Source organism: Miscanthus floridulus, chromosome 1, assembly GCF_019320115.1.
Source record: "Miscanthus floridulus cultivar M001 chromosome 1, ASM1932011v1, whole genome shotgun sequence".
Classification (NCBI taxonomy): Eukaryota; Viridiplantae; Streptophyta; class Magnoliopsida; order Poales; family Poaceae; genus Miscanthus; species Miscanthus floridulus.
Window position 1 is genome coordinate 200,119,171 of NC_089580.1, and position 26,529 is coordinate 200,145,699.

The 26,529-nt window shown below is 49.0% G+C and overlaps 3 protein-coding genes and 1 pseudogene across 3 annotated transcripts; 1 reads left to right on the top strand and 3 right to left on the bottom strand.

Moving 5' to 3' along the window:
* Positions 1-4,937: 4,937 nt before the first annotated feature.
* On the bottom strand, positions 4,938-7,203 carry LOC136509081 (uncharacterized). Its single transcript, XM_066503889.1, has 2 exons — positions 6,382-7,203; positions 4,938-5,372 (listed from the first exon to the last, which is right to left on the bottom strand). The coding sequence occupies exons 1-2, from the start codon at positions 6,982-6,984 to the stop codon at positions 5,319-5,321; spliced, it is 657 nt and encodes a 218-aa protein (XP_066359986.1). The 5' UTR covers positions 6,985-7,203; the 3' UTR covers positions 4,938-5,318.
* Positions 7,204-9,386: 2,183 nt separating this feature from the next.
* LOC136469996 (uncharacterized) lies at positions 9,387-10,177 on the bottom strand (annotated as a pseudogene).
* Positions 10,178-15,967: 5,790 nt separating this feature from the next.
* On the top strand, positions 15,968-19,104 carry LOC136509091 (uncharacterized). The gene is made up of 8 exons (XM_066503895.1): positions 15,968-16,213; positions 16,347-16,368; positions 17,167-17,223; positions 17,319-17,400; positions 17,826-17,921; positions 18,033-18,157; positions 18,241-18,259; positions 18,360-19,104. Exons 1-8 carry the CDS (start codon positions 16,111-16,113, stop codon positions 18,756-18,758), a joined length of 903 nt encoding a protein of 300 aa, XP_066359992.1. The 5' UTR covers positions 15,968-16,110; the 3' UTR covers positions 18,759-19,104.
* A 704-nt stretch (positions 19,105-19,808) lies between these two features.
* Positions 19,809-26,397, bottom strand: LOC136450187 (homeobox protein knotted-1-like 3). The gene is made up of 6 exons (XM_066450538.1): positions 25,353-26,397; positions 25,096-25,216; positions 21,013-21,203; positions 20,766-20,897; positions 20,332-20,465; positions 19,809-20,205 (listed from the first exon to the last, which is right to left on the bottom strand). The coding sequence occupies exons 1-6, from the start codon at positions 25,719-25,721 to the stop codon at positions 20,202-20,204; spliced, it is 951 nt and encodes a 316-aa protein (XP_066306635.1). The 5' UTR covers positions 25,722-26,397; the 3' UTR covers positions 19,809-20,201.
* Positions 26,398-26,529: the final 132 nt, after the last annotated feature.

A 26,529-nucleotide genomic window follows, 5' to 3' on the forward strand; every position in this document is an offset into this window, starting at 1 on the left:
TGGTGCAACATGACTTTACAGTTAAAAGGAGGCGTCATTTACCTTTGGGGGAGGGCGAGCCAGCTTGAAGGCGTGTTCAATGGCGTTCAATGCAACATAGTTGGGATCGGCCAGGTTGAATAGCTCTCCAATCCTGGCCTTGATCTCCAGCTTGTCCAGCGGCTCCTTTCTGGTCCTCGTCGGATCAGCGCCTCCTTGGTACTCGAAGCCGGGGTGAATCCTTTTCTGGCACGGCTGAATTCTACGGCTGATGAAGTTGCCGACAACGCTCGGGCCGTCAAGCCTTCCCCACGGAATCAACCCGAGTAGTTCGGCGATCTGCTCCAAGTTGTCGGGCTTCTCCGACCAGCTGCTTTTCTTCTCTGGAATCAGTCCCACATCGCACAGAGTGATGGAGTTTGGCTCTTCACGGATGTAGAACCACTTCTTGTACCACTCGTCCAAAGAGGTGTTCCAGGGGCAGTGCAGGTATTGAGCCTTCATGCCGTCCCGAAGGTTCAGGTAGACGCCTCCAGCGATCTTCGAGCCACCGCTTCCCTTTTTCCGAAGGCAAAACAGGTGGCGAAAGAGGTCGAAATGGGGCTGGAAGCCACCATACGCCTCGCAGAGATGGATGAAGGTAGAGACGAGAAGAATCGAGTTGGGATGCAGATTGCAAATCCCAATCTCGTAGTACAAACAGAGCCCCTGAAGGAAAGGGTGCACTGGAATCCCAAAACCCCGTTTGAAAAAATCTTCAAAGATCACAATTTCACCTGGTTGTGGATCGGGGAAGCTTTCTCCTTCGGGTGCACGCCATCCCGCAAGTGCCTTGTTGTGGAGCACTCCCATGGCGACGAGGTCCTCGATGGTTTGCTCGTTGCTCCGCGACTTCCACCATTCCTTCGCCATGACCCCGCCTTTCTTCTGGGCGTCTCTCTTCGCCATTTGTTCGTCCTTACTAAGTGGGTGGATGCGGGAGACCGAGGGGATTGGTGATGATCTTTGGGGAATAAGGTTTGGCAGGAGGAAGAAGAAGGTTGCGGCGGCGGATGACAATGGGGAATGGTGAGGGTAACTTACCAGACCTACATTATATAAAGCAAAAGGGCACCGTCGTTTCGTCCGCCCGAGAATATTGGGAGTCGTGCGCACGCGCCGCGGACGGTTGTTCACACAACCCCGAAATCTGCGCCAATAAACGCGCTCCTTCGATAACAGTGTACGCGCCTCTTCGTTGATGGTGTAAGAGGGCCCACACTGACACACCTCAATACAGGTGTCAACCGACTGTTTGTCAGAAAACAATAAGAAGACAGAATGACGTACTATACCTATTTGTTTTTTTGACCAGACGTGTCAGACTGGACAGACTAGACTTGGCAGAGAGTAGAGAAAAATAAATACACCAAATAATAGTACAAGCAGCGCACGTGATCGTGGATTTGCCTTGACCACTACTGTGCTCAGGGACTGCCCAGACCACTACGGTGCTCGGGGACTGCCCAGACCACTACGGTGCTCGGGTACTGTCCAGACCACCTTTTTTGCTCGAAGGCTGCTCCGACCACGGTTGTGCCCGGGGACTGCTCCGACCATTACTATATTCAGGAACTGCTATGACCACCGCTGTGTTCGGAGACCCTCCCGACCACTTTTTGGAGTTTTGCTCTCTTCGGCTACATGTGATTTATACTCACATACAGTTGAAAGACATTTATTTGGACCTTGCTACAAGACTCATATTTCGCTTTCCAGCAAGCTCGGGGACTACATCGGTACGATGCACCTACCGGTGTATTTTGTTTGGCCTGTACGGCAATTGGATTCTTAACTTCAGCAGAATTTCTTTTTTAGACCCTGGCACCACGTGCTTGAGTCACCTACTACCAGGCTCGGGGACTAAGTGGGCACACTTCACCTTGCGGTGAATGTGTTTGTGCTTTGAATGGTTATAAGGATTATTAATATGCTCGGGGACTGCCCCGACCACTGCTTGAATAGTGTTTTTCCTTGGCTACATGTGATTTGTACTCACATACAGTTAAGAGACATTTCTTTAGACCTTGCTACAAGGCTCATACCTCGCCTTCCAGCAAGCTCGGGGACTACATCGGTACGATGCACCTGCCGGTGCATCTCGTATCGCCTGTACGGCAATTGGATTCTTAACTTCAGCAGAATTTCTTTTTTAGACCCTGGCACCACGTGCTTGAGTCACCTACTACCAGGCTCGGGGACTAAGTGGGCACACTTCACCTTGCGGTGAATGTGTTTGTGCTTTGAATGGTTATAAGGATTATTAATATGCTCGGGGACTGCCCCGACCACTGCTTGAATAGTGTTTTTCCTTGGCTACATGTGATTTGTACTCACATACAGTTAAGAGACATTTCTTTAGACCTTGCTACAAGGCTCATACCTCGCCTTCCAGCAAGCTCGGGGACTACATCGGTACGATGCACCTGCCGGTGCATCTCGTATCGCCTGTACGACGATTGGGTTCTCAACTAAACTATGAATTCTTTTTAGACCCTGGCACCACGTGCCTACGTCACCTCCTACCAGGCTCGGGGACTAAGTGGGCACACTTCACCTTGCGGTGAATGTGTTTGTTTTTCGACCCCTACGCTTCTGATGTTCAAGAATGCTATGCTTCAAGACCACTTACATTTCTTTTCAGAAATACAAGTGGGCACACTTCTCAGGACAGAAATCTTTTCTTTTTATAAGAGCACCATACATTCTTCGGACAACCTACTTCTCCGGTGATGACGGTGGTCGGAGGCGTCAAGGTTCCAAGCCTCGCTTGTCGGAGAAGGTGAAAATGGCGTGTCGCAGCATAATACATGATGCTCGGGGACTAGCTGTGGGGGTATTAACCCCTATACCCTTACGGCTAAGCTTGGGCTGGCCCGGATCGATGGGTTCAGTCCACCCGAAAAACGACGTGCGGCTCGGTCCACCTGATCGGAGTCCCGCACAAGGAATCAAGACGGATTTGGCGACCAAGCAGGATCCTGGTCGATTAGAATAGGAATCCTTGTCCGGCCACATATGGCAATTGTAACTGACTAGGATTAGTTTCCAGATCTGTAACCCTGCCCCCCGGACTATATAAGGCGGGCAGGGGACCCCTCTAAAAAACATCTCTCATTGACATACAGCAATACAAATCAGACGCAGGACGTAGGTATTACGCCTTCTTGGCGGCCGAACCTAGATAAAACCTCGTGTCTGTCTTGCGTCACCGTCTTGTTTGGGACTTGCGCATCTGTCTGCCGATAATCTACTACCTTGGGCATACCCCTAGGTAGACTGCCGACCATATTTCGTCGACACACCGGACTCGCCTCGCGCTGCGCCCCCCTAGTCTCCCGTCTCGCGCCTCGGACGGTCGCACCGAACCCGCCTCGTGCCGTGCGCTCTTGCGCCTCCCGCCTCGCGTCGTGCATCTCTGCACCTCGCACCTTGCACGATTGCACAAGACCCGCCTCGCGCCGCGTGCGTCCCGCGCCTCGCGCCTCATGCTGCGCACACTCGCCCATGCCTCACACTGTCCGCGTCTCGTGCCTAGCGTCAATCTTTATTGGGCGGCAACAAGTAGATGAGTACGTGTTGCAACCGTATGTTTCATGCATTTCAGACGTATGTTGCATATGTTTTATCTGGATGTTGTAAAAGTAGGTCTGGTGCTGCATATGTTGCAATGGCCATACACGTGTGTTGCAAGTGTATGTTTCAAATGTTTTAGCCGTTTCAAACGTATATTGCAAGTGTTTCATCTAGATGTATGTTGAGTGTGTTTTCTAAATGTTTCAGCTGTTTTATCTAGATGTTGCATATGTTGCAGTGGCTATACACGTATATTGCAAGTGTATGTTCCAAATGTTTCACCTATTTTCGGACATATGTTGCAAGTGTTTTATCTGGATATTGTATATGTTGCAGTGGTTATACACATATGTTGCAACACATGTTTCAATTGTTTCACCTGGTTTCAGTATGTTGCGGAAGGTGCGGCTGCACGCACCCATCCAGCGCTGCATATCTCTGTCAAACGGGCCAGCTCCAACAGTTAGACGTGCACGCAACGGGTGGTCAGTGCCCAAATGGCCGAGCACCCCCTGGTCAAAGTGCATGCGCGCATATAGAGCGCCAGAGCGGGCCAGTGCCCAACAGACGCAGACCCAGGTGCCCCTGCACCACCAGGCTCGGTCCCCCATGGTAGAGCATGCAGCGGAAGTCAACACGGGTAGGCGCACTGTGCTCCCACCCTCTCTCTCTCGCATGCAACTGGGCGGACCTCAAGCATATCCTATTATCCTCTCATGTGCAGGCGTAGCAGTAGCACGCGCGGACCCAGAGCAGCAGGCGCGGGGCGCGAAGCATCGCGGGCACACGTAGCAAGCCAGCACGCGTTGCAGCACACGGGTGCATGAGCGTCTGAACACGCACGTGCGGACGTCCGGACGACCCTATAAAAATAGAGAATACACCGGACGTCCACCAGTTTTTTTTTAGTCCAAAAAGGTTTGTGAAAGCTTAACCACCGCAGCCTTGAACTCTCGCTGTATCCACGTCATTGAGTTTTTTTTTTTTATAAACATAGTAGAAAAACAGATAATGACATATGTGTATTCATTTGTGAGCTTCTGAGAGTCGTGGAATATCTAATTCCAAGCAAAATAGCCTAATACATTAAGTTGATTCCAATTCCTCTAAAATAAAGGGATCCAAACAGGCAATTAGAGAACTCTAGCACTCTTTGTGCAGTGTAGTAGATGTTCAACAATTTGATCACAACCGTCAGCGCAGAGTACGCAGCTGAAGATTGGCAGCTCCACATTTTTCATTTCTTCTCTAAAGTTCTCAACAGAAGCCAACGAGAACGATCATATGTTTTAGATAACACGAAAGGCTTCCAAATCCCAGAAAGCTGGATATAAAAACCAAACTTAAAGATGCCCATTGTCACCTGTTCCCGCACGTGGCAGGTATTCACAATTCCGGGTCAACAAGGCAACAAAAGCATCTGCCACACGGCTCATCCTGCATTGCATTGGCTGCAGGAGGCCGAACCACAAATGTTCCATACGTATTTACAGTTGATAATACTACGTTCACTTGGCACAGAGCCACAGACAGACGCGCAGTGAGGGAGCAGAAGGACGTGGCGATCAGTATGCACAACTTCGAACCAAAATTTGTCGGCACCGGCCGGGCGGATGAGCCCTGCCTTTCTGTCTGCACTGAAGCTTGCGGCGCCGTGCATCTTCAGATTCCTTTCTTCCACCCAGTGGTGACAGCGATACGAGGAGCAGAAGAGTGTCATACTGTCATACCATGCATTGCTTCAGTGCCTTGGGCGTTTGACCTCCCTTTAGTCTTACCTGCATAAGTTTGGATCAGGGTTTAGTAAACGACATTTTTTTTTGGATGGCGGTGTTTTTTTAGAAAGGACGGCAAAAGCTTTGCCGCAATTTTATTAGACGACAGCGGTGGTGGTGAAAGTTGGGTTATTTTTTTCCAAAAGCATGTGTTAGAAATTGTGAAAACGGCCGAGTTTTCAGTTCACTTTCATGACACAGCTAGAATCTGACGAAGTCTTCAGCAATTCTCTAGCCTCGACGATCACGCCAAACGAGCTATCAAGGCACTAGCTCGACAGTGATAGGCCAAAATATATGCATTCAGTTGTGATGTCAATTGATGCCCCTGTTCACGGGTGGCTGCTATATTTTAGACATTTCTAGAAGGGGGGCCTGGGATCTTGCTCCTAGAGACCTGTCCTGATCGGCATGCTGCTACCTGCTACTTTGACGTCCGAGGCGTGGAAAGTGTGTGTTTCAAGTCAGGCGAGCGGACTATTTCCTCATGAAATTCGTCTGCGGATTCTAGGTGGGTTGTTGTCTGTGGATTCTAGGTGGGTTGTTGAACTTTGACTCCGCCTGTTCATGGAGGAATACTGAGAGTGGCAGTAATAATGCAAGGCAAATGCAACCGCGGTCTGTTTCGCTATCTGAACAATACGAACGAGTCTACAGACAGATGGGTTCAGTTCGTCCTGGATAGAAACAGCAGGAGCTGTGTTGTGCTGACAGTTGGAACGGCCAGGCATGGCCGGCAAAAGCAGATTCCATGGCGGAACCCGGATTGTCCTGCGCGTTTACCCCGTCTTTTTGGCCGAAAGCTGGTGGTTAACCCACCCCCAGAAATTTCCTGGATTATTGAGCAGAAGAATCTTGCCTTATCCCAAAAGCACGAAGTGCAAAGCGCGACCCATGGTGCGTGTGCGTAAGTGTTTTCAGTGAAATTGCGAAAATTCTTTCTGCGAATTTTAAGGCAAGAACTGAAGAATTGCAGTGTTATTATAGCGAAGGAAGTAGAGAGAGGACTCACCGCTTCGACGTCGATTCTGTAGACGAGCAGGCGTCGGCGCTCGCGGCAGGAGGCGCGGTACGCCATGGCGAGGTGTGCGACGGCGAGCGCGAGCGACATGAGGAACATGGCCTCGACGGCGACGAGCTGGCCCTTCCCCTGCCACTCGAGCCCGGCGCCCGCGACGCCGAAGACCGCGACGGCCTTGGCGAGGACGTAGCAGAGGGACGCGGCGCTGCATGCGACGGCGACCCACCTGTAGGCGGCGCCGCCTCCGCCGCCTGCGGTGTACGCGCAGAGGATGAGGAGGGAGCGCGCGGCGGAGACCGCGGGGAGGTCGACGAGCGAGGAGCCGAAGTGGAAGGCCCTGGCCTGGCCGGCGAGCGCGGCGGCGAAGGAGACACCGGCGGAGGAGGAGGAAACCGGCGGGGCGTGTGCCTGGGCGCGGAGGAAGTTGGAGAGCAGCGCGGGCGGGAGGAGGAGGTCCAGCAGCACGACCAGCAGCGGCGGCGCGCACACGAGCAGCAGCGACGCCAGCATCGCCACGATGAAGAAGGCCGTCTTCGCCCACCGCCACAGCCGCTCGCTGTGCACCAGCAGCGGCGGCAGTTTCGTCTTCTCCATCGCTGGCTGGGCTGGACTGAGTACCGCCGATCAACGCCGCGTTCGCGTCAGATGAGTCCCTGGTGTTGCGGGACGAGAGAGTGAGGGCGGGCTGGCGCTGTCCGCTATCCGCCAGAGGAGCGCGGAGTAGTTTGGCGGCGGCTGCGGGTTGGGTTTGGGGAGGAAGGGGGAGAGTGGATTCGGTCGGGGGCGGAGGCGACGCGAGCTTTTTAAGCGAGGTGGGGGAGCTGGGATGGAGAGGTTTTTGTGCGCTGATGAGGTGGTCTCAGGTCAGACATGATGGTTTGGGATGAATTTGACCGGCCTGGTGGCCCCACGTCCACGGAAGCGCAACGGGCCGCGAGGTGGGTAGCTGGGGGCGTGCCGTGCGCCGCCGCCGCTGCGGAGCTGCGTCAGCGGCTGCGTGGGAGGGGGTTGAGAAGCTTCCGCCCGCCAGGGGCCCCGGCTGCGCTTGCGGCTGTGGCGGGGTGGCGGGCGGTCGTGGACTCGTGGGCCGGGAGGCAAGCGGACGGCTCGCGTACCCAGTGGTCACGGGTTCGGCGCGGACTGCCGGTACGGTTCCCGTTCGCTTACGACTTAGGCCTCGTTCGTTCGCTCAGGATCCAATCCTGGAGCTGATTTGTTCCACCCCAGGAATGAGTGGATTTCTGCCTGTAACTGTTTCCTGCCTATTGTTCGGTTAGGCGGTGCCGTTGCTGACAGTCCAGGAACAGGAACATGACTGATCTCTCTAGGCCACGTTCGTTTGCTTGTGGTACTGAACAAGTGTTGGAGTACTACAAATACATCAAAACAGACTCTCATACATTGCAGCAAAATAAAATAGATAAAATCTCTCATGTTTTGGAGTTCTTTTATCTGTAAATCTCTCATCATGCTCTCATACATGTAGAGACAATAGGCAGCAATAATAGCAGAGTACCACAAATAATTCAGCCTGTTCGGGAGGCCGTAAACGATCGTGGATTATTTACTGCTGGCTGGTTTGGTGTGAGAGAAAAATACTGTTCCCGGCTGAAAATTTACGATCGTTTACGAGCAAGCGAACAGGCTGAATGTGCAGCCACATATAAAGGACATGCTAGCTACTGCCAAAAGTGACAAAAAGGTGATCCACTCATAGAATTACAATCTTCATAATTTAAACCAGTAGATAACTCATCTAAGCCTACTCAAGTGTCCAGGTACTTTCAAGGCGTTCGGCTATACTACTTCCCGCTTATTTCAACTTGTTTCGGCTTATTTTTTTTCTCACAGAATACTATTCAACCATCCATAATAATCCAAAATTAACTATTCTACCTACCAGCCGAACGCCCTGTTTGTCCAATCCAATGTTTCTTGATCATTGTCTCCTCCCTGAAAATGACAGCAAGCTTTCTTTTACAAATAATTGAACGAAAACGACTCTCGATGTAGTCAACCAAAGCATAATTGAATCAATATGTCAGTTTAAAAGCTTTGATTAGTTATGAAACTAGTCAGTGCCTTCACAGGCTCTATCCTATCTCTTGCAAAAAAACATGTTGAGTGGGCCTCTGTCAGTGATGCTGCCATTACAGAAACATTAACAGAAGCAATTAATGAAACATGCTTTGAAGGGCCATTACAGAAACATTAATAGAAGCAATTAATGAAACATGCTTTGAAGGTACATTACGTCCTTCACTTTGATGGTATCTGTTGTTCTAGTATTTCTGCCTACTAGAAAGACTGCAGCTAGATGTCAAGAGAAGGATTTCACCAAATACAAGAATTAGGATGCTATTAAAAGTTTGACATCCTTTTAAACTTGCAGGTATCCTTCGGCAACTTATAAAAAATCCTTTGGCAAAAAAAGAGAAAATGAAAATTGTACAAGCACTATTATCAATCTACTGAATGATCTGCATAGTCACTAACTCACTATCTTCAAAAGGAAAATATACAACTCTAGTTACAAGACTGAAACAGATTCATTTCAGGAAAGTAAGACAGGAACCATGATAGTCAGAAATCAAGCAACAAAGTAGATAGCAAGATTGATAAGTAAGCAAGTAGCTCCTAAACAAATAGTGCAGTGAAAAATGTGCCCCTACTTGACTGTCATGGAGTGTGTAGTTCAGTAACACAATAAAAAGTTGAGACCCTAAACTAATAGAAGGAAAAAATCAAGTTTTTAGCAATTAAGTAGACTGACCTGTTAGACCATCGCATTTTTGAGCCAAACCAAAGTTGCTTCTCGATCTAGTTCACAACCACTTAGGAAGGCCTCTCTATTTCCTTTGCTCTTGATGAACACTGCAAATGCCTTTGCCTTTTCTTCCTTTGTTACTTTCATTGTGCTCAAAACGGATATACACCTTTTGATAGAGAAGTCGTTATCTTGAGCAACCTCTTTTTCTTTGGCTAGATCTGCAGACTCATCGATATGGAGCAAGAAAAGATGGAGTATTTGCATACCCTCCATCAACCAGATAGAATTTGCCTGGAGGTACTTGGAAGCCCTTGCTCATAGCTGATCGTAGCACTCTGGAATTTGTAGCCGATCCCTCCCATCCACTAGAAATGAAAGTGAAGTTGAGATCGAAAGCACATGCCACCATCACATTAATGCTTAGTGTGCCCTTCCTATTTCTAAAAGGAGAAGCTTTCTCAGAGGCTATGGAAATAGGAATATGAGTTCCATCAATGGCACCTAGACAATTCTTGAAAAATAGATAGAATCTAGGATTGTCTTGGATTTTTTATGCACTTGATTAGGATCAGGAGCTTGAAGGCAACGGCGAGAGAGTGCGGGAATGACCACCTTGAAGAAGTGGTTGATGTGATGATGGAAGGTGTTATTGTTGTGCCCAAAGAACATTTGGAGATCCTCGTACGAGGCGTTGTGACTTAACATGTATAGGAAGAAACCCAACTTTTCCTCCACAGTTATCCTAGTATCAACAACAAGCCTTTTGCTTCTAAGATAACTTGCTAATTCTCTAAAGATGTGTGGTTCCATCCTAAATGCAACTTGACAGTTCTTGACATGTCCCTCGAGGAGTCTACGAACTTTAACCTCGCCTGTTTCTTTTGAAGTATGACGTTTCTTCTTTTCCCCTCCTCTAACAGAACTCATAAGGTATAAGGCGGGGAAAATAAATAGCATCATGTCATCGTCTTCTTCCTCCCTCCTCTATCTAATACGATCTTGTAGTGAGAGACGCATTGCATGACTGAAGCATACAATTTTATAGTCATATAGAAGCTAAATATTATTAACCATGTCATATAGAAGTTATATTATTCACCATGTCATATAGAAAGTTGTAATAAAGATTATAGTCATCTTATAGAAGCATATATAAACTTATATTCATATAGAAGCTTTTGGAGTACCTTTTGGAGTTGGTACTAGATCCCAAGAAGGCGGAGGTTCACCTTCCCCAACTCTAAATGGTGCTGGAGAGATCTACAAGTAACAAGAAACCATTTGGCAAATCAAGACATCATCTAGATAATAATACAAGTAACAAAGTGAGCTAATAGGCTAGGTGTGTCAACTTCAGTCTTCACTACAGACTGAAACAAAGGGACATTCCTTTCCCTGACGCGTGTTCGAAAAAAAGAGCAAATCAAAATAAGCTTGCAATGTGAATTCACTCAAAAGGAGCAGAGGTGTAGCTCCATATCTACTTGCATTGGCTGACTACCCTACTTTTCCAAGGTTTTCCAATAGTTTTCCATAAGAGTGCAGCATGCTCTTTTTTTCTAACAGATAGCTAATGCTACAGCAAGGTAGCAGTCCAACATCAGGAGCAAGCTAGCACCTCCCTACAGCAGTCCAGAAGCAACAATCATAGAGAATGCGTAAATGTTACAATTGACAAGAGTACAAAAACAGACACCAGAAGTCCAGAAATGCATCCCGATCGTCACTAACTAGGTATTTCACTACTAGTACTCATGTTTAGAAATGTGATTAACAATCATCACCCATCCAAGAAACTGTAGCCCAGGGTTACTTTAGAGCAAATGATGTAGTAGCAGCAAGAGATGAGGCTTCTGTTTAAAGTTAAAATTTGCAATAAAATTAATCTCTCACATGACCACAAGCATATAGAGCACATAAAGAAATAAGTTGTCGCAAGTTGCCGCAGAGTTACCACTGAATCAAGCATAGTAAATACTGTACGTACAAGAAGTCATAGAAAAATATTGTAGATTCCAATTCCTCCCGTCTGTGACTGTGAGGCCAACACAGAGAGGAGAGTAGAGAAAAGTAAGTGCAAAACAGGGGTGGAGGAAGGTAGAGCTTGAGCTGTTGCCAAAAGCTACAAAGTCAACGGCAATGGGTTCCTCCTCCTCGTCCGAGCTGCAAGCAAGTGCTTTCTCCCGACTCATCCTGCTCCCCTCCTTTACATCTCCTACCACCTGACGACCAAGAAGAAGCCCACCACCCACGGCCTCAACCACACACCCGCTCCTAGCCCACCTCCTGGCGTTCCTCAGAACTGCCACCGCTTCCTCGACTAGTCCACGGACCTCATCGTCGCTAGCCCAGACCTAGCGACGGATGGAGCGTAGGCAAGCAGGAACCCTAGCGCCAAGGAGAGAATGGGGCAAGGGAGACGGCGGAGAATGCTGACGTTCGATGGGAAGCGGTCGCCGTCGCCTCGTGCCGCGCCGCCGTGTCCCCTCGCGATGCCCCGCACCGTCGCCTCGTGCCGCTCCGTCGCAAGTCGCGAGTCACGTGCCGCACCGTCGCCAGGATAGGAGAGTCCGTCTCCATTCCGGGCTAGAGGGGGGAAGGCCCGGATTGATCGGTTTGCATTCCGGGCCGTATCTAATCAAATGGCCATTCTTGATCCGGCATGGCTTCGAACCGGGCCTATTCGATCCGGGCGGAACAGGCCACGATCCGGGCCGTACCGGGTCAAAACGATCGAGCCTTTATGGTGATTTCGATTTTGAAGAAAAAAAATTTAGTCGAGTCCATAACCATTCATCGTTACACAATCATCTTTGCACTGGTATAAAAGCATGGTCGCCCAACTCACGCACAGCACGGGACGTTCACGATCGCAGGGGAAAACTCGTACCAGAACCGTGCCGTATACTAACGGTTTTAGTTCCTGCCGTGTCCCGAACTGGACCAAAGACGACAATGCTAATGGGGTACGACTGTGCGAGTCACGTTTGATGACCTCCTCCGGTAAGAAAAATGAAACGCCGCGGGAACAGAATAATTCTAGAAGCTCATTTGTCCACACAGTAGTCCGACGTACTACTCCTCCACCATGTCCACCAGTCGCCTCCGAACGTTCTACTCTGACTCTGCGATTCACACCAGATTCAACGACCGTCGGAGCAGTCGGCAGAAAACGAGCTGAATCGTGAATTCACGAGAACGAACGAAAGAAGCCCGTGCTTTGGGAAGGAGAAACACATGGAAGCCATGTGGCGCGAGCGACATCTACCCATCCTCCCAGGGTAGGGTCCCAGACTCCCAGATTGAAACCGGCCGGCCCCGGACCACAGCCAGAATGAATTGCAGCTCGGTCGCTGGATTCATTCATATGATTCATGGCCGGCGGGCGCCACTTGGGCTGAGCACATGCCGCGATCTCCGGTCTCCCGCGAGGCCGCCATGTGGAGCCGCCGGCCGCGGCACGCGCGCGGCAACCGTTAACGGCCGGGCCCCGGGGGTCCCTTTTCTTTCCGGTGGCGCGGGTCGGCTGCGAATCATCACGCGTCGCTGCCGCCTTGGACAGTTTTTACCGGCGGGAATCCTTGGGAATGGAAAGGAAACCCCGGTCGCCCATGGCTGCCCTGCCCGCATCGCACCGTGGTTTTTGTTTATTGCGCCGATCGACCAGAGCATTTGGTTGGTTGGTTGCAGCCGCGCCCGCCAACGATTTTCGAAAATGGCCGGGATTCAGGTTTCAGCCGCCCTTGGCTTGGACCCTGATGAGAATCTTGACGACCCGGCGGCTTGCTACGAGCTGGGCAGATGCACCTGCGAAGGCTTGGAAACGTCACGGTTCAATCACGGGTGTTTCAGGAGCACGAGGGTCGTCTTCTTGAGCACGAGCAGTTTATTACGCCACGCGGGGATACACGGGTACATGTTTTCTGCTGAAAATTCAGACTCGAGCGATTCTGCCGAAATTGTGTATTCCGTTTCAGGGCTGAAGCTGAAGGAAATGCGTGCATGAGGACGTAATCGTGGATTTCTCGGGCATACATGCGATGTTTAGGCCGGATTATACTAGTGTCAGCTGGGTACAAAACTTATTTAATTAACTAGCTAGTCGAGAGAATCTTCATGACGACGCCACTGATCTGTTGCTTGTTTGACAAACAAACATCGCACCTGCGTGGAGCGAGTTGAGCTTTCCTGTTGATCCAGAACTCGCTCATGAATAGCCAAGATGTTTCCGTTCATGAACCGCGTCGGAAATTTCCATCCATGAGATGAGACTATTGTTGCTGCTCTAGTGCTCTGAGTCGTGAATTCATGCAATTCCCTGTTGCTCCTTTCTTCACGCGTCAGCATTTCCTCTCTTTTTTCCCCAGTCGTCCGGTCAGAATATTGGGTGGTGTCGAGCTCATTCACATTCGGGAACACAAGGAGGTCCTGTCTGTAGCCTGTACACACACCGAGAGTTCGAAACTAGTACGCTGCGACTACAACGCTGTGGACCAGAAATAACGTGTTACTATTGTCTTCTTCCTCGTTCTTGTGATTTCATTCCGCGTTCGGAAATCGATGCTCCAAATCTAAGGATGCACCCAACGTGGGCGTCGGCTGCTGATGCAGGTGCAGATCGATTTGGAGTTGGCGCCACGCTACGGCGACGGCGGACAAACTGGACGGTGCCATTCCATGTGCCGACGATGTTCGTTGCAGCTTACGCAGCCCTGCTACTACATAGATATTCACAGCAACGAAAGCAAAGCAGGGAATCAATAACGAACGTATCAGACGCCAGATATTTCACCTCTGACAGGAGCTCAAACGGAGGGTGTTGACTGACGATGAGACAAGACAAGGGAGGCCACGTCAGGCGCACCTGAATTTTGCAAACCCTGAAACCCGAGTGCGCCTCGCGTCACATCTTTCTTTATCTGCTGGCTCCTTTTTTTTACAATCCATGACCATGATCTATCCCAGTCAGTCGGTGAGTGAGTGAGTCAGTCCGGTCTCAGCTCAAGGGGCTGCTGGCTGCTGAGCCAGCTCCACTATAGCACTATCCACTAATCCGTCTCCTGTTTCCCTTTACGACCGTGATAAGAAGCTTCTTTCTGAAGATGGCAACGGTTAATTGTGAATGTAAAGCAGATCAGGCACCATGGTGGGCTTCTAGATCGAGGAGATTTGCGATTCGATTACGAAGACTTATCCGAATCAAGTTCTCATCCCACTCCCGTAAGTATTTCTCTTGGCAATTTCTCTTGGTAGATCCTTTTCTCTATCTATCTACAGAGCTACTTGCTGCACCCAACCACTTCCCTCGCGAAATAACGGCTTGGATTTGCTCACCGGTGCCGCTCCAACTCAAGTCTACAACACATGCTCATGCTGGATATTTTTTTTCTAGATCACGCAAAAGGTTCACGCGTCTTTATATTAAGGTAGAGAAAATGCTTAATGCAACACGCCTTAGTGGAGCCCTAAGGGTCAGAAGAATTGTATATAGACACTTAGATCCACCCTAGTATACTAAAATCTATGGTGTTACATTAGACAGTTATCAACCTGAAAAGATGCGCCATCTTCTCCAGCCGAGTTCGTTCGATTCTGACCGAGGAGAGGGGAGAACTAGATGATGTATAGGAGAAAATATATCCAGGACTTCTCGCGCAAGACACGCCATTTCGTCTTGGACTTGCGTGCTGCGTGCATCCTTCGTGCCTTCGTGTCCAGATTTCCGTCCATGGCTTTCGAGTCCAGCTGGCACCGTGCCACGGGATGCACGGATAAGACGTGCCGACTCGGCTCAAAGGAACCCGTGCACCCGCAGCAGACCGTAGCCATGAAACCGGATGCGTGGTGACGCTGCAGCTCGTACATACGAAGGTGATTGGTCTAATTTCCTGCACTGCACGCCCACAACGGCTCCCATGCTTTCCTGCTCTGGTTGTTGCATTGCATGAGCAGCATGGAGGAGAAGGGAACGGAAATACATCTCGGAACGGCCCAACGACGACATCTCGGCCCAGTATCGTCGGGTCCACGACGACCTTTCGTCCCAGTGTTGTCGGGTCCAGCCCAACTCATACAACTTCAACGAGACAACTGGGCATGCACCTGTCACCTGTCATTCCCCCCGTGTAGGTTATCAGAAAAGTGGCGTTGGAGCGAATGCCCGTGGTCTAGGGGTAGGATTAGGGATGAAAATGAATCGGGACGAATATCATTGATATTATATTTGTTTTTATATTTCTGTTCAGATTTAGATTCGAATACGGATAGTGTCAACCATATCGGATAGGATACGATTAGATATTGACATCATAAATATGTTATTTGAGTATTCGGATACGGATAAGGTATCAGATGTTGAATATCCGGACTTGGATACGGATAGATCTAAACCCCTCTAAACGGATTCGGTCTTGAATACGGTCGAAAAATATCCGTACCGTTTTCATCCCTAGGTAGGATCTGTCCAGTGAAACGTATCTTTTTTCTGAATTCTTTTTCAGAAATTTTAGGTATACACACTTGTGCGCGTTCGGTGGTATTACGCGTCGACGCCTCTCAATCTCTTCTTTGCGTGTATATAGACGCGCACGTATGTGTGCCGTATGCGTGTGGCGTGGGTATAGAATGTGTGGATTGTGTTGTACCCGATAAAAAAAACGGTGTTGGAACGGTAGAATGGCATCTCATCTAGAAAAAAAAAAGTTCCTAAAAAAATCTAGAAAAAAAAACCGGCCATAGCGGTGAAGCGGCGACTCCTCGGCGTTGACCAGAGCCCCGCTCGCCCTAACTAAATTCCCAAAGCCAAAGGCCAAGGCGCAGAGCCCCATTCTGCTCCAGCCCCACCGTGTTCGCCACGCCCGCCTCCCCCAAGTCCCAAGTCCAAGCGGAGCAGAGCCCGCCGTACCAATAGCGTCCCCAGATCGGCCACCCACCCGGAGGCGGAGGCGGCGATGGCGTCGTCGCAGGCGAACCTCGACAAGATGCAGCTCCGCCAGAGCTACCGCAACGTCTGGCACACCGACATGACGAACGCCATCCAGGCTGACTTCCCCTGTACGTAGCCGCCGCCCCTCACTCTTCGATTCGTCCCCCCCAACCAAACCTCTGTCGGGGCCTGATCTGATCGATCCCCGCGGCGGAGCTCGTCGTGTGTCCTGACGGGTTTCTCTTCTCGCTGTGGTTGCAGACTGCTGCCTCGCGCTGTGGTGGTGAGCCATCCATCGACCCGACCTAGCGATCTTACCGTCTTCTGCGGGTTTTGAGTCTCGAACCCCCTCGCCTTCCGTAGATCTGAGGACACTTAATTTGTAGCTGTGGCTAGGGTTTTAGGGAATTTTGGTTTCCAAGGGTTCCGCGTTGTGCATTGCCCCTTTTTTGAGGAGCATATCCTGAATTTGTTATTCCTTCTGCATTTAAAGTTTATTCTGCGGCAGCAATTGAACTAGAAATGAATGAATGATGACCGGGCCTGCCAGGTTGTCTCTAGGAATTCATGTCTTTGTGACAAACTGACAATTGCACGTAGCCCATGCAGTAGCTGCCGCAATCCCAAAAGTGGATAGATGTCAGTTTCATGTTCCTCCCTGGAGCCAGTTGATGTAGAAATCTTAAACAGGAACATGGAAATGATCCTCCCCTACATCCCTTTGTTAGATGCACCAGGTTAATTGGGCCAATGGGCAGTGAGAGAGTGCATCGTCTTTTGTTTCTGATGGGTTCTGAGTTCTGACCAATAATGTCCGTTCTGCCTTCAAGTTCATTCCAGAGTATGAATAACCGGATTTCATTTCTGTTTGAATAGAGAGGTTTAAATCTAATTAAAGATTATTGTATTTCCATTGATGGTATGATGGGTCTAACCACGTTCCATTGTTAGCATGTGATGCTAGTCTAACATGTGTAACAAGGCTTGTAATGTGCTTGCATTGGTTGGCACGGTCACCATTTGGAAGTGTGAACATTTTTACCCATTTGTTAATCTGCTGCATTTTCCTGCTTCTGTTCAGTGGACCTTGCGTGTCGTACATGCTTCGCAAAAGGGCTCTCTACAATGACATGTCAAGGTGCTGTGCACCCTATTCTGTTTTGTTATGGTTATCACTGGAACTTTTTTTTAATACCCCATTACTTATCCCTGTCCCTCTTCTTTGTGGTGTAGATATGTCTGTTGTGCTGGCTACATGCCATGCAGTGGAAAGTGTGGCGAGAGCCGGTGCCCAGAGTTCTGTCTTGCAACTGAGGTACAAGGACAAGGCTCACTCAAGTTGCACTTTACCCTGCTGTTTATTTGCACTGTACTTCTTAGTATTTGGTTACATGTGCTTGAATTCCATGTATAACATGTCTAATATTTCTTATGTGGACTCGATAACTGATGGTTCCTATTGATGCCTGTAGTTTAAAATGATCTTATTGAATCTTTCATATTTCCTGATCTCAATTTTATGTATTCATGGTATGCCTGAAAACACATTGTATTATTAGGCCTAAAATGATCACCAAAGGGTCAGATAGTTTTATCTGGCAAGCTTTTTTATTTAATCAATACACTATCATTGTACAACTGGGGCAATATGGATGTAATAAAGCCCCACTTCTAACATTAAAACCTCTGATGTTTTGTCTCTCTACCTTCTAACCTAAGTAAGGCCTTCTTTCTTTTCAGGTGTGCCTTTGCTTTGGCAATTCAGTTGCATCAACCCGCTTCTTGCTGCAAGATGAATTCAACATACAGACAACTCAGTGCGACAACTGCATCATTGTAACCCCACTTCCCTCTTAAATTTCCTGTCTGATGCAATTCAAGGTCCTGTGGAGGGTTCCTGTTCTTTCTTCGATGTCACCTTGGACTGAATATCACCTTTCACTGCAGGGCTTCATGTTCTGCCTTCAACAAGTTGCTTGCATCTTCTCTATAGTTGCAGCTATTGTTGGCAGCGAGGAGCTTTCAGAGGCTTCCCAGATCCTTAACTGTCTGTCTGATTTGGTCTACTGGACGTAAGGCTCCCTTAACTCTCTTCTTGCAAATCTCCATAGCAAAGGTCTCAGTTCTGATAATCCTATGCCACATTCTTTTGCAGGGTTTGTGCCTGTATGCAGGTATATAATTCATCCATTTCTTCTTGCAACCTTACTGATCATGGCTCTTGTGAACCAAACCCTTATGTATCCTTCTTGTGGCATTGAAATGCAAATGCAGACGCAGCACAAAGTTGAAATGGACAAGAGGGATGGAAAGTTCGGCCCACAGCCCATGGCAGTGCCCCCATTGCAACAAATGTCACGCATCGATCAGCCTATGCCGTCTCCTGCTGGATATGCACCACAACCAGCATATGGGCAGCCTTATGGTGGCTATCCACCTCCTGCTGGTCAAGGTTATCCGCCAGCTGGATACCCCCAGGGCGGTGCATACCCTCCTGCTCAAGGTTACCCACAGGGTGGTGGATACCCTCCACCTGCTCAAGGTTACCCTCAGGGTGCTGCATACCCTCCGCCTGGTTCTTACCCTCCGCCTGGTTCTTACCCCCCAGCACAAGGCTCCTACCCTCCAGCACAGGGCTCCTACCCTCCAGCACAAGGTTACCCTGGCAAGTAAAGAGCACGCGACAGGAGAGATACCTTTGCTAGGCAACCAAATATCGTGCACATGTAAACAGTAGGACTGCTGTAGAGCTATAGGTTATTTTGACAAATTCTTGCTACTTCTCAGGGTGGTATTCGGTGAACAATATTTCTATTTTCTATGGTCAACTCATCAACGACTTGTGTTGATCATATCGTGTTGAGTTTATCCTTATTCGAATAAGGAATGGCAGTGAACTGGAAATTTAATCTGTATTTGAATTTGGTGACAACGTAAGTGGAGATGGTTGGTCTTCTGTTTTCGATGAATGATTGAAGATTGTCTGAGTCATGTTAAACATGAATGAGTGTTGTGGTTGTGAGTTCATTTGCTCTGTATGATAATCACAACTTTTATGACGTTTGATAATGGAGTGAAGGAATGAAATGCTTATGAGCACGAGCACGGAGCAGTGCCTTTCATACATGTTATTATCATAGGACGAGATGAATAGACAGACAGCAACCCTCAGTCTGGGATTATCATCTTTTTTCTTCTGTCCAGCTGTCCTTTTTCCCCCCCTTGATAAACCAATTAGCTGTTTGATTCCTAGATAGCGAGGTCTCAACGGAGCTGTCCTTGGTTGAGACGTAGCTAGCTCCAGCATCAATCGATAGGAATATTTGACAAGTTGCATAACAATTATCTCTTCGAGACATTAATCAGAGACGATGTATATATCTGTAATCATGTAACTGTAGACGATGGATCGCTCGTTATGCGCCGGAAGACTTTGGGATTATTATGAGAGGCTTGCTGCTCCAGCCTTAATTTGTCTTGTGGTGTTGGTTAGGCCTAATCGTTCAATAACCGGGCTGTCCAATTTCAATTTGGTACACCTAATCGATACAAGGCCTACAGCGATAGAGATTCCGATCTGATCCACATAGCAGCCGTCTGAAACTCTGAATTGTATTGCGCCAACTATATATGATGTTATGATGATTGGCATAGCTACCATATTTTATGAATGGAACAGATTATTGTTGACAAATAAAGTAGCAGCAGCTTATGGTACAAACATGAATGCAACCTCTGTTTTTTTTTCTTCCTGCCAGCAGATGATGGTCAGATCAGATCACTATATATATGTGCACAAGGGATGGATTTTTAATCCTCAGATTATGTATGTACGCTGGGGGACAAACTATGGCTATACAATAATAACAAGAATGAAGTATGCTCTGAGCAAATCAGCTAAAAAATCACAGGAAACAAATATGCCAGTGGTCAGACTAGTGTACGTGTGTTTGTGTGTGTCATGAACCTGTCACCTCTGACTAATCACTAGATATACGGTTGAATCGATCGATCCTCTTTATTTTTGTGAGTCACCATGGTCGTCGAGCTTCGTTTGATTAGCGTGTCGGTATATGTGTCAGCAGGCGTGCATTACATTGTGCAGCTAGCTCTCCATCACCTGCAGATATATGCATTTGTGTCAGAAACCATAGGGATATAATTACAGAGAATATTACTACTAACTTACTCCATGAGAGATGTATATATATAATCATGCATTGTTGGAGAGAACATTATTGGTCACCTTTTACGCTTTGATTTGAGGGTTGACGTCTGGGAGTTGTTGTGCCATTTTCTCTTCCTCTGGTTGATGAACCAGTTGTTGATTTGTTTCAGCTGCAGGCCAGTCTCTTCAACAAGCTTTGCCTTATCGTCTTCCTGTACCAGCCACTCAAATGATACCATCTTTAGGATATGCACACACGATACTTTACAAACCACATATCTTTTCCTTTCTTTCTTTCCCAAGAACTCATTTAACAATCACATAATTAATTAAGTGCCACGAGGAATATATATATTGCAAGCAATAAGCTTCATCAGCAAGTTGTTGGATATATGGAGAACAGCTAAGAAGGGCGACCACCACACCACACACCATCAGTGTATGCATTGGTAGTAGCAGTAGATGGCTGGTTGCATTCTTGTATGCATGCATGATAGCTACAATGCACTCACCGTGGGGTATGGCCACTTGGAGTGCTGCTGCCACCATTGCTTGAGGATGCTGGTGGTGTCCCCAGGCAACTTCCCGGCCCTCCTTTTCCTCAGAATTTCCTCCCTCACATCCTCTATTCTTGACTTGAAACCCTGCAACGAATTCGACATGACTTCACATCAACCTAAAGCATATGCATGCACACGCTTTTATTTGCAGTAGTATATCACAATTCTTCTACTTCCTCTTCTTATTTTTTTTATTAACCTGTTTGAGCTCGATCTTGAGCTCCTGCCTGACCCTCTCCATGAGTGAGCGCTCGGAGTCGGTGGGCAGGAGCGGGCCGAAGCCCATCATGTCGTGCCCATCGGAGCCCATGTCCAGGCCTGACTCCAGCATCGGCGGCTCGTCCTCGTCCTCCGACATGGTCGCCCCCGTCCCTTCCTCCAGCGTCGCCCCTAACATGGAAAAGATCAATAGTGACTGCCAGCAACGATGACTTTCCCAGAAACAAACCGTGTTAATGACCTTGTTAACATGGAAAATTCCTCGTCAATCGTTTGCATCCATCAGTTCGGATCACAATCACAGGTAGTAGTATAGTGATCCGTGATCGGGACACCCACAGAAACACGTGTACGTTGTACGGAGGAATGCGTGAATGAAAGCTCTGGGACGTGCACTCGAGATAGACATGCATGAATCGCCGTTGCCGGAACGTGCATGAGAACCAGCTAGCTAGCTAAGCTAGCTTGTGCCTAGGTAGACATTTGTACCAGCTCTGAGCATATGGCCACTTGCTTTGTGGAAGAAGAAGCACCTAATTAAACACATGTATGCTAGATCTAGACGCTTTTGGAATTTTGCATCTACTCTCTAAAAGTAAAGATAGTGCATGCATGTCCGGAAGAGCTAGCTATATACTAGGAAACTGACTCAACTCAAGTGATAGGATCGATCAGGGGCATGGAATGCGAAGAAATAAACTGAATAGGTTGGAAAAGATAACATAGACATCTAGAATTAACCACCAAGTTTTTTTAGAAAGGACGGCAAAAGTTTTGCCGCGATTTCTATTAGACGAAGAAAAGAAAAAGAAAAAAAGCAAGTGTCCGTCCAGTTTTTTGAATAGAAACTGGGCTCAAAAACCATACAACCAAGGAAAGTGTTCCACTCATCCTGTACAACTTTGGTACAACCACTGAATAACTATTAAAACTCACACCACTAACGTGCTCCAACTTGGTCGAAACGACCCAACTAAAAACTCTACTAACAACTAACAAGGGTAGAAAGAAACACCAGGGTATCACCAAACAACAGAGCTTGGGGCATCATCATGGCCAGACGGCAAGAAGCAATCGCGGAACTGGAAAGCCTAGCAATGCCTCTAAGGAGGAAATGACGCTAAAAGCGCCGACAAGGTAGCCCATCAAGGGATGATTTTCACCTGCAACATCCAGTATGGTAGGAGGCGACATAGGAAAGGACGCCTCCAAGAAGGGAACGACGTCCGCAGACGTAGTCGTCCAAGCTTTCGCCCCGACCTCAGGTAACCTCCACACCATCGCCGCTAGAGACCGAACCCTACTTGGAAGGTAGGATGCGGCGATGGATCAGCAACAACCTCGCCCGTTCGCCGCACCTAGGGACGCCGGCTAGGAGAAATGCTGAGAGAAGCCCGTCGGAGAGTCCGCCCTGCCAGAACCGGCAAAGCCAGCCAACAACAAGCGAATCCGGCTAGCTCCCCTTGAGAAGCCAGTCTGCGGAAGGGGGAAGACAGATGGCGGGGAGAAGAGGGCCGGAATCAGAAGAAGCCCAGTCGCCCAGCCCACCAACGTCCCAACCCCTGCCGAGCCAGCCCTGCATCAACCATGCCGCGCAAGATCCACAACAACCTCCGCCAGCTCCATGCTGCCCACTCCGCCATGCCGCACAGCCGCCGGCCCCAGGGACACAGGATCCAGCCTCCAGCACCCCGAATCCGCCGACTTGAGCCACCGTTGTGGGCGCCTCAGCTGGCCAGTGTTAAAGGGGATCTAGCCGCCGTCATCGCAGCACGCCGGAGCAGCCTCCTCTCGTTCCCCCTGCGTGATCCAGCCGAGACCGGCCAGCAGCCCGGCCAAAGCGGCCATGCCCGACCGGAGCCAGAGCAAGGGAGGGACGAGGCAGTTGGAGAGGGCGCGGGCACCACGTGGGCATGCCCGGCCACCGAGCACTCCGGCCATCGGACCCCGGAGCAAGCCCTGTCACGCTCCTCGCCGGGATGGGAAAGGAGGGAGGAAGGAGAGTGATGGGTGAGGAGGAGAGCAAGATTGCCGCACCGCCACCCTCCTCGCTGCTCGCCGGGCCTCCGGCTAGCAGCTCTGGCGGTGGCGCAGGCGCCGCTAGGGTTGCGGGTGCGAGGGCTGGGAGAGCCGCCCGAGCCACCCGTCGGGACGATGCAATTAACCACCAAGTCGAAGATCTAAGAAAAACATCATGCCATCGATCATGAATTGTTTGTGTCCAGGTGATGCTAGAGATCAAATTAATAGTTGTCGAAAAGAACAATAGTCCTGAAGTAAGTTAAAGGTGCAGTAAAATGGTGGCGCCTCTAAAGTCTAAATCAAAACCTTTATAACAACATAAGCGTTGTAAAATTCAACACCCGCAACATGACATAATCAGCTAGGGGTCACAATTCAAAGATAATGTTTCCATGCTTGCTAAGTTATATATTGGATTGAACAACATATTTTCCTTAGTTGTGTATTGCATGCCTTTTTATTTTTTTATGATCGTAATTGAGCTTATATATATGTGTCGCTCTAGTAAATTGAGGGAGTGAATATGTTCTGACTTCTCATTATATGAAGACGACCACCAAGAGCATGGCCATGTCAGGTAACAAATAAAGGGTATATGTGGTGGTGATGGGCTGATGGATAGTTCATGTTCAATCATGGCGATGATACTACCTCTAGCTGATCACTTTTTGATAATGATGGATTCACACAGCAAAATTGAAATAAAGGGTATATGTGGTGGTGATGGGCTGATGGATAGTTCATGTTCAATCATGGCTCGACTATATTATATGCAAGTCAAATTTGCTGCTGAAAACGTCAGAGTATCAAATTTTTCCCCTGATACATGGGAGGTAAGAAAATTCTACTTTTATGATTTTGTTGCTCTTATAGTCGAGCCTTTGAAAAAAATGGCCAGTGTATGCTATACCTCCATTGCTACCGATGTATGCCAAACCTCCTGATAGCTTCTTTGAAACATGAAAATTAAACCACATACAGATACATACGCCCTCCGAATGGTCGCTATAAGTCATATACTATTTTACTACCAACTAATGGGTTGCCCAATACTTCGGGCTAATACCCATGCGTATTAATTACCAACTAACCGCGTATTGGGTACTAGCTAGCTAGTTTTTTTTTAAGAACTATTAGGTACTAGCTTTATTGTGGACATTTTGGAATTTGGCCTTTGTTTTTAGGGATGACCAGGGTAATAACCATTGACAACCAATAAAAACCATGTACGACCAGGGTAATAACCATTGACAACCAATAAAAACCATGTACGAAAATTATGCTCAAAGTATGAATTTTCATGTGTGCCTTCAGTTTGTTTTTCCTAACATAGAGATGGCGAGGGTTTAGTAGTTCTCCTGTCCTTGCCATGTACAGTTGGGCTGTTAGGCTTGCTACGTGGGCCTAAACTTCACCATCCGACAGAGTTGCATGCATTTGAAATGTTATATTCCGGTCTTCAACAGCCCAGGTACGTACGCACTACGTGTATACTCCTTTTGATTTTGCACATTTCTTATTCCGTTGCTCGTTGAATACTAAAACTATATTTTCCCGGAAAGCAACCAGAAAGAAATTTGCTGGGCATGTATTAATAGAGAAGAAGAATACAAAAATACCTGCAGATTGTTAGTTACTTAGAATCTCGATCTTACCATCAATACTCTCAACGGTTAAACAACTTCGTTAGGATTGAGGAAACCCTTAAGACGCAAGCAAGTCACACACACACACACACACAACAGAGATGCATAGAAGCCATGGAAGACGACGCTGCAACTAATTTTACCTTTGTATGCTTACAGGCATGCATCAATCAACAAACTAAAGAAACAGTGAGCGTGTGGTGTCATTCAAACTAACTACCAGCAGCAAGGAGAAAAAGGCAGCGCACCGGATAGGCAAATCTTGAGAAAACAACACCCAAGCTTGCGCAAATGCAACCAGAAATGGAAGGACGAGGGAAACAGAAATTTGGAGGAGACAATTGGTGGGAAAATTAAACGTAATATATAGCTAATGAAACATGTAGCTTGCTTACCGGTGAGGTCCTGCAGGGACTGCTCGATCTCGCGGCACGCCATGACGGCCTCCACGGCGTGCACCCGGACGTGCTGCTGCAGCTGCTCCCGGAACGAGCACAGCAGCATCAGGTACTGCGCCTGCACCACCATGCATGAGCCGCCATGCATATGCATGCATGCAGAGGAAGAAGAACCAGTCAGCTCGATGGAATTGGAAATCTAGATGCATGCGCGCACGATGCATAGCTAGAAGTAGTGGTAGCAGAGGACGTACGAGGAAAGAGTCGAGGTCGTGCTTGTCGTGCGGGGAGAGGAAGGGGCGGTGGTGGGCGGCGTAGGAGTGGAGGAGGCCGCTGGACTGCGCGAGCTGCGCATCGATGAGGGGGAGGTGGTCGATGGGCGTCGCCACGCGCAGGCACCCCACGTGCGCTGCCACCAGCTGCTCGCACAGCGGGTGCACCGCGATCTCCCCCTTGAGCAACTGCCGCTCCTCCGCCTCCGCCGCGTCGGCGGCTGCGGCCGCCGCAGCAGCAGCCGCCGCCGAAGCGGACGACGAGCACTCGGCGCCGCCGCCGCCAGCGTACCCCACGCCCATGTCCATGCCCAGGCTCCCTCCTGCTTGATCACCGCCGCCGCCCTGCATATGTACCGAGGGTTGGATGTCTTGCCAAGCTCGATGTGGCCTCCCCTCCCTGATCCTTTTCTTCTTCGATTGGACGCGCGCGATGCCGGGCCGGGGCAGCTCTGCTCGGTCGCTGGCTAGGCTTCTTGGCCCGGTTGGTGCTCGCTAGCTCCTGCTGGTTTGCGCACGCGCGTGCGTCGTCGGGTATGTATATGTGGCGATGGCTAGCTTATGAAGCAACAACTGGCCGGGGCGGGCGGGCGGTGGCGGGGCGGCCACGGCCAGCGGGAGGAAGAAGGATTTAATGGGGAGTGGAGTTAGTTAGCAAGGACACGAAGGAGATGGTGAGGCGTCTTTTCGAGGGTTCCTAAGCCGGGGGGCAACGGCAGCGGAAAAAGGCGGCCGGGCCGGCCGGGAGAGCTAGCTAGCCGCTGCAGAGAGCTGCTAGGTGACCGAGACGAGAGCAGCTAGCTAACTGTAGCTGATGACCAGATGATGAGGCCAGACGGCGGCCGGAGATCGTGGTGAAAATAAAGAAAAGGCGGGTGAATTGCAGAGCCGCGCGCCGGCCGGCCGGTAAGAAAGAAAGGTGAGATGAGAGAGAAGAAGTGGAGGTCGAGGTGTGGGGGAGAGGAGGGTGTGTGGTGAAGCTTTGGAATCTAAGCATGCCCAAAGAGGAAGAGGAACAACTAAAGCAAGGTGCCTGCCTATAGCTGCTAACTACCAAAGAGTTGCACCAATGCGTTTTTCTCTACTAGGAGTAGGAGGAGGGGTACGTGTATATGGTACGCAAAAGTGCAGTACAACTTTAGGAGGATAGGATAGGAGG

What these genes read in the sequence shown, in the direction of transcription:
- LOC136509081 (XM_066503889.1), bottom strand. Translation starts at nt 6,984, where the DNA reads ATGGAGAAGACGAAACTGCCGCCGCTGCTGGTGCACAGCGAGCGGCTG. An exon ending in ACAGAATCGACGTCGAAGCG is followed by an intron (nt 5,373 to 6,381) that starts GTGAGTCCTCTC and finishes AAACTTATGCAG; the next exon opens with GTAAGACTAAAGGGAGGTCA.
- LOC136450187 (XM_066450538.1), bottom strand. Translation starts at nt 25,721, where the DNA reads ATGCAGGGCGGCGGCGGTGATCAAGCAGGAGGGAGCCTGGGCATGGAC. An exon ending in TCAAGATCGAGCTCAAACAG is followed by an intron (nt 20,898 to 21,012) that starts GTTAATAAAAAA and finishes AATTCGTTGCAG; the next exon opens with GGTTTCAAGTCAAGAATAGA. An exon ending in CCAAGTGGCCATACCCCACG is followed by an intron (nt 20,466 to 20,765) that starts GTGAGTGCATTG and finishes TGGCTGGTACAG; the next exon opens with GAAGACGATAAGGCAAAGCT.
- LOC136509091 (XM_066503895.1), top strand. Translation starts at nt 16,111, where the DNA reads ATGGCGTCGTCGCAGGCGAACCTCGACAAGATGCAGCTCCGCCAGAGC. An exon ending in CATCCAGGCTGACTTCCCCT is followed by an intron (nt 16,214 to 16,346) that starts GTACGTAGCCGC and finishes CTGTGGTTGCAG; the next exon opens with ACTGCTGCCTCGCGCTGTGG. An exon ending in AGTTCTGTCTTGCAACTGAG is followed by an intron (nt 17,401 to 17,825) that starts GTACAAGGACAA and finishes CTTTCTTTTCAG; the next exon opens with GTGTGCCTTTGCTTTGGCAA.